The 7395-nt window shown below is 37.9% G+C and overlaps 1 protein-coding gene across 1 annotated transcript; it reads right to left on the reverse strand.

The window, feature by feature from the left end:
* Positions 1-88: 88 nt before the first annotated feature.
* trim13 (tripartite motif containing 13) lies at positions 89-1634 on the reverse strand. The gene has a single exon (XM_020531500.2). It carries the CDS (start codon positions 1630-1632, stop codon positions 478-480), a length of 1155 nt encoding a protein of 384 aa, XP_020387089.2. The 5' UTR covers positions 1633-1634; the 3' UTR covers positions 89-477.
* Positions 1635-7395: the final 5761 nt, after the last annotated feature.

Consider the following 7395-nt stretch of genomic DNA (forward strand, 5'->3'; position numbering starts at 1 on the left):
ATTTTTTACAGAAATAGATATGCATCACTGTGTGCATGCATGTGCATTTGGAATATTCAATTCAAATGGTAGTTTAGAAAACTGATAATTATTATTTATAGAAGACATTTAATTCCATTGGATCTGATGTTGATCATCACTACAAAAATAAAATAAATCTGAAAGGACAGACTACTATTCAGTTACAACAGTCTCCAGTCATGTAGGCACAGTATAAACAGCTAAAACATGTCCATCTGAGGACAATTAGAATCACAATTGTTGTAACTTTGAAAATGAATCTAAAACTGATAATCTTGTATTCATGAAAATACTAAATGTTCAAAATGATATTGATTACATTGTGATTTATTGTACCTTGTTAGTGAAAGATATTGGTCCCCGATATCTGGTCCTAGAGGTCTCAGATGCAACTCCAAGATGATTGATGTTGCACTTGCAGATTCAGCATTGATATCTCACTCTAGTTACAGTATCTTATATTTGCAGAAATTCTGCTACATACTGCCACAGCTCTGCGATAGTACTTTTACGCCCAAATGAAAATATATCTATAATCTCACTATAATACAAGTCAGTGAGTGTGGTCATCTGACTTTTCAAAGTCTCCAAGCTCTGTATTACCTCACAATGACAGAATGCCATGACAAAAAGTAGGAGGAAGACAATAGAAACTGCAAGGAGTCTACCTGACTTTTTGGTGGGAGTTTTAAATCTGAAAGTGTAAGTTTCTGTAGGTAAAGTAACTTTATCAACATCTTTCAGCCTCACCCTATCCCAATGGCTGGTATTGAAATTTTTCATTACAGGATGCACCTCTACATCAGAGCAGGAATATGGGGTTTCCCTTACAATTTTCATTTTATTGCGAAACTCTTGCATCTGTTGTAGAAATAAGACTGGATCAGACTCATCCTTAAATGTCTCTGCCAAAGCAAAAGCCCTTTTCTGTTCTTCCAGAATCATCTTCAATTTATTTATTTCTGGATCATAGGCCTGCATTACCACCAGCTTCATGGTTTCAAAATCTGAAAGAATCTCATTCTTTTTCTGTTCTAGTGTGTGCTGCAACTTAGTAAAATATTCTATCACCTTTTTTGCATCCTTGCTTATTAACTGCAGGGACTTTTTCTTGTCACTTTCTAATTTCTCAAGACATGACTGAACATCAGCAGAACACCAGGTTTCTAAGCCTTGGAAAAGTCCATCAAAAGCTTCTCTCTCCTCTTTGTAGGCATCCTTGATAGCACAGAAGGAATGTCCTTCATGATCTCCCATGGTAGCACAAAATCCACAGATTAATTGAAGGTCTGTTGAGCAAAAGATATTCAGTGGTTGTCCACTATGCTTCTTGCAGATTGGAACTTTAGGTATGATCCGAATCCTGTTGTACTTCTCTATTATTCCCCTTAGCGAATAATTCACTTGCAAATTGCTAATTCCCACGGCAGGGGTTTCTTTGCGACAGGTTGGACATTTGAAAGGGACTTTGCATTGAATACCTCTCCCATTTCCTTCCAAGATGCCTTCTAAACATCGCTTGCAGAAATTGTGTGAACAAGGGAGAACCCGTGGATCTTCAAATAAACAACAACAGATGGGACAGGTCAATTCCTCTTCAAACAATTCCATTGTGTTCTATTTAAGGAAAACAGAAAACAATTAACATTATAAATATACTAAACATAAATTCAAAATTATTACAAATAATTAGCTAGTTGGTATTGGAACCAACCTTAAGTGGAATAACAAGTTTGAAGCAGAATAAATTGTTGAGAAATACCATGAATTTATACTCTCCTGATGACTGCCTGATCTCAGCTAGGCTGTTAGTATGAACACAAACAGTAGACAAAGAGACAGCAAATAGTTCATGGGCAGGTCAAACCATACCATACTTCTAAAAATGAATTTGAGAAGAAACAACAGAAAGCATATGACTGGCCTGGCTTTAGTTGGGATGGAATATGACACCCCTGGGAGAAAAGATAGAACTTTATTAGTCAATAATGCATATTATGAAAACCATGTAGAAGTATTGGAAAGATTGCAAAGAAAAGTTATAAGGATTATGCCAAAGCTGCAATGTTATTAACTATGAGGAAATGATGAACGGGAAAGTTAAAAAAATGCCAAACAGAAAAGTTTAAAATTCTGAACTATTTTGTTAGAAAAGACATAGGAATCAGGCGTCAGGTCTGTTTTTCTCCAAACCTGCTTCCCATTGGAATATGATTAATGTCAAGATTTTCATATAGGTTACTCCTTAAACTGACATAATTTGACAGGGAACCTGTCTCTAAGAGTGGTGAGTAGGCTTTTGAAGTTGGAGGTCCAATCTGATGCCTTTCTGTTTTTGAGGAAGCACCACAGCAGGGACAAATAATTAACTGGAGGTCAGCTACTTTCTAAATACATAATGCAGCCAGGCCTCTAGTGCATTGAAGGAGGAGTCTCCATACAACCACATTTAAATATATCCCGAAGATAATGAACTACTGAAGTAACTCATTCAGTAAAAGAGAGCCTTATGATAGGCCACTTGAGAGACAAGAGACATGTTGGTTTGTGACTCATGTCATATCTAGGCCAGATCAGGTAAGGATGGCAGATTTCCTTCCATAAAGTACATTATTTTCCAAAGTGAACAGTTCTTTCCATGAGTTCCATCTCATTCATGTGCCTGGATTCAAAACAAAAACCAAGGAAGGAAATTAATGCAATTAAAATTAATTAAATTCTTGGACAAAGTTAAATATAAAATTTTAAAAAAAACAACAATAGTGTAGAAGAGAAGACTGGGTTGACCAAAGGTAAACTGTAAAGGCAAGAATATAATTTAATAATTCAAGTTTTTTTAAAATCTAACAATGAGAATTGTAAAGAAATGTATAAAGAAATCTATAAGTTAAAGCAAGATGAAGTACTTGTCACAATAAAGACATTATTAAGACAAGACACCAATGTGAAAACAGCAATAAGGCCACCTTCAGTTTCTTTGCTCAGTTATTTCCTTTCATAGATTCACAGAATCCCTACAATGCAGAAAGAGGCCATTCAGTCCACTGAGTCTGCACTGCACCTCCGAAGAGCCACCAACCCAGACCCTATCCCTGTAACCCCACATTTACCATGGCTAATCCACCTAGCCTGCACATCCCCAGACACTACAGGGCGATTTAGCATGGCAAATGCACCCAGCCTACACATCTTTAGAATGTGAGAGGAAACCTAAGCAGCCAATGGAAACCAATGTAGACACAAGAAGAATGTACAAACTCCACACAGAGAGTCACCAAAGGTTGGAATCAAACCCAGATCCCTGGTGCTGTGAGGCAGCAGTGCTAGTTACTTTACCACTATGCCAATCTTTCTCTGTCATAATGTCATATCAAAAAATGAGAATTTAAAAACTGAAGTGAAAATGCTGTGGCTCGAGTGAATGCAATTTCAAGAATTTTAGCTGTTTAAATCTAAAGGGTGAGAAGTTACCTAGATTAGGCACTGATCACATCATTAATCTGAAGACCAAACTGGTTCTATAACAACTAAAACCAAGACAAAAAAAGTGTGTGGGAAAATACACTGAGAATATACAGGGTTTTGTAACTATTGTAGCAGAATATGCCTGGAAATAATATTGCAGCACAGTGCACTTAAAAGCAGTAAAATGTGTCGCATAGTCCTTTACTGTGCACACAGGCACCACATCTTCAAAAGCAAAAACTGCAGATGTTGTAAATGTGATACAAGAAAAAAGGCTGGAAAAACTTAGCAAGTCAGATAACATTGTTGGACAGAAACAGAATCAACTTTTTTTTGTTCTGATGCAAGGTCATTAATCCAGTGGAAGCAGGGATGAGACAAGAGGAAGAACAAGGTCTGTGTTAGGGTGGAGGACAAGAGTGAGTAAATAACAAAATTTCATGACGAAACAGCCAGAGTGATAATGAATATGAATTGAAGAAACTAAGGTGGTGTCCAAATGAGGCATGAAAATCAGCCAATTACAACATGGAGATGTAAAGAAAATGACTAAATTCAACCCAATAAAACAAAGGGTAAGAAACAAAAGCAACTGAACAAGAGGGAGGCAACGGTTATGATCAAAAGTTGTTGATCTCAACATAGTGCCCAGAAGGCTGTAGAGTAAAAGAGTTGAAGGAAAAGGTGCAGTCCCTCGAGGCTGCATTCAGCTTCATCGGAACACTACAGGTGGACAGGCAGAATGGAGATGTTCTTCAAAGTGGTCAACCAGTCAGTATTTCATCTTCCCAGTGTAGAAGAGACCACATCATGAGCAGGGAATACAGAATATTAAATTGAGAGTAGTGCAAGTAAATCGCTGTTTCACTTGGGAGTGTTTGGAACCTTGAGACAGTGCGAAGGAAGGAAGTGAAACAGCAGTGTTGCATCACCTTTCTGTGCGAGTGTAGGAGATGGAGGGATGGGAGATGTTTGAGGTGTAGACTACAGAGCTGGGGAGGGAACAGTCCTTACGGAATGCTGAAAGGGAAAGGCAGAGGAAGATGCATTTTGTCATGACATCATGCTGGAGCTGGTGATAAGGTGGAGGATGATCTATCAAATTCCGAGTAGATCAAACTGAAGGTGAGGACAAGGGGTACCTTATCACAGTCGGAAAAAGGAATAAGGTTAAGATAGAGTTGAGAAACGTGGATTGGAAATACTGGGGGATGCCTTCAAACAAGCTGAGTTGAAATCTTTGGATGAGGAAGACATAGCAGAAGTGCTGCTGTGGAAAGCAGCATCATCAGAATAGATGCAAGAGGAAAGGAACAGCAGGGAGAAGAGAGTAATGTCTTTGATAGGAAGCAACATATGAGAAAGTTTGTTGAGGTAGGTGTGGGAGTCAGCAGATTTGTAATGAACATAGACTATCTACCAATCTCCTGAAATGGACAAAGAAGGATGGAATGGGAAGATTGATGATGTAATGGAGATAAAAGAGAGGAAGCTGGAAACAAATGCAATGAAACTTTCCAGCTCATTGCAGGAGCACCAATACAGTCAGTGCACTGGAAACAGAGATGAAGCTTGGTCAAGGAGTGTTTAAAAGGAACACCTTACAGGAGGAAGGAGAGAAAGCAGAGAGGTAGGAAGAATAGGACCTTGGCAACTAAAGGCACAGCTAGCAAACGGCAGAGTGATTAAATGCAATGACGCTCAAGAGAGCAGGTTACTGAATATTGAAAGAGAATGCAAGAGATCGCAGGATTTGAAAGCAAGAAGCCTATTGAGACTGCCCTGCCATTTAACAAGATCATGGCTGATCTGATAATCCTCAATTCCACATTCCTAACTTTTCCCTATAACCCTTGATTCTCTTAAATGATTAAAGATCTGTTCTCAACTTTGAACGTACTTAATAAACCCAGCCTCAACAGCCCTCTGTTCCACAGATTCACTATTCTCTGAGAGAAGAAATTCCTCCTCATCTCTGGTCTTAAATCTCTGACTCTTTGTTCTGAGATTGTCACCTCTAGTCTTAGACTGTCCAAGAGGAAACAACCTTTCTGCAGCAACCTTGTCAAGTCCCTTGAGAGTCTTCTATGTTTCAATAAGGTCTCATTCTTCTAAACTCTAAATCAGAGTAGGTCTAACCTACTCAACCTCTCCTCATTAAAAAAAAATCTCTTCACACCTGGGATTAATGTAGTGAGCCTTCCCTGAACTGCCTCCAATACCAGTATATCTTTCCTTAAATAAGGAGCTCAAAATCATTCACAATATTCCAGTTGTGGTCTGACTAGAGCTTTGTATAGTTTCAGCAAAACCTCCCTACTTTTATATTCCATTCTTTTCGAAATAAAGAGCAAAGTGAAGTGCAAATCTCATGGTTGTTTGCAAACTCCCCCATAAAACATGGAGCAGAAGTAGGCCATCAAGTCTGCTCCGCTATTCAAAGAGATCAAGGCTGATCTGATAATCCTCAATTCCATTTTCCTGCCTTTTCTCCATAACCTTTGATTCTCTTACTGATTAAAAATCTGTCTATGTCAGCCTTAACTATTCTTAGTGACCCAGCCTTGACCACCCTCTGTGAAAACAAATTACTCTTCTCATTTTAAATAAGCAACCATGTCAGGGGTGGAAAGAAGTGGTCTTGGTGATAATACAGGTAAATGACTAGAAGTTTTTCTTGGAGTGAAATACGAACGAGTGAGTGTTCCACTCCATCAGTTACTGCTTAAGATGGAAATTCACCCCATAAACTGCAGATATATTTTTAAAAAACAGAAAATCTCCACCTCTTCCATCAATGTTCCACCTTTGCAATGTACAATCAAGTCAGGGATAGCAGAGACCTACTTGTGAATCTAATACCTATTTGATACTTACTTGAATTCCAATGCAATTATGTGTACATTTTTTCCATTATCTAGTGTCAGTTACATTCATAAACAATGAGGAATACTAGAAACAGGTTTGAAGCAAATGTACAAAGTTCAGTAAATAAAACTGGAGAACTGCAAACTTGTCTCAAACCAGGACAGGATTAGAGACAATATTCCTGGCTATAATGCATTTAGGAAAGATAATGAAGAAAAAAAAAGCCAGTGGCAGCATTGATTGAAGATACTGTTACAGCACAGAAGAAGGATGATGTACTTCGTGGTTCAAAGACAAAATTTATTTGGTTGGAATTAAGGAACAATATAGCAGCCATTAATCTTATGCATGTATATTTTAGGTTACCAAATAAAAGGGAGATTGTGAAATTTCCATGAAAATTTCTTTAGGGTGTAAGAAGTACAGATTAAATAGTCATTCATAAATACAGAATAAAGCTATCTCTAGTTTGTTTCTCAGGACAATACCTTGACCAGAGTCAACCTGCCTGGTTTAAAACTTGAACAAAGCCTGGCAATTAACTGTAAATCAATCTAACTGACATATTCTCCATGACAACACCTATACAAAATCAGTACAATGCTCTCAAATCAATTCAAAGAAAAAAAATTTGTGCTGTATTTCTTAAAAATTGTCCTGATGATTGCAAGAATGAAGTTTAAATAAAGTGTGTCTTTTTTCCAGCAATCCTCATGTATAGATTAGCACTAATGAGAGGCATCAATTATTCTAACATAGACCAAAAACTAAAATTCAAGAGTAAATTCTCAGTATTCAGATGGGTGACTGGTTCACTTCACAGTCACTGCTCAAGATGGAAATTCACCCCAGAAGGCAGTCTTGCTAAGGGTAATAAGGTGAAGCAAGTGGAACATACTTCAGCAGTTGGGCATTTGGAAAACAATCATAAAATCAAGAACAAAAACAAAGTTGCTGGAAAAGCTCAGCAGGTCTGTTAGCATCTGAGGAGGAGAAAACAGAGTTAACGTTTCGGGTTCGGTGACCCTTCCTCAGAACTGC

Source organism: Rhincodon typus, chromosome 11 (assembly GCF_021869965.1).
Source record: "Rhincodon typus isolate 14 chromosome 11, sRhiTyp1.1, whole genome shotgun sequence".
Lineage (NCBI taxonomy): Eukaryota > Metazoa > Chordata > Chondrichthyes > Orectolobiformes > Rhincodontidae > Rhincodon > Rhincodon typus.

Bases quoted from the DNA above. Each gene is read 5' to 3' on its own strand.
- trim13 (XM_020531500.2), bottom strand. From the start codon at position 1,632: ATGGAATTGTTTGAAGAGGAATTGACCTGTCCCATCTGTTGTTGTTTA.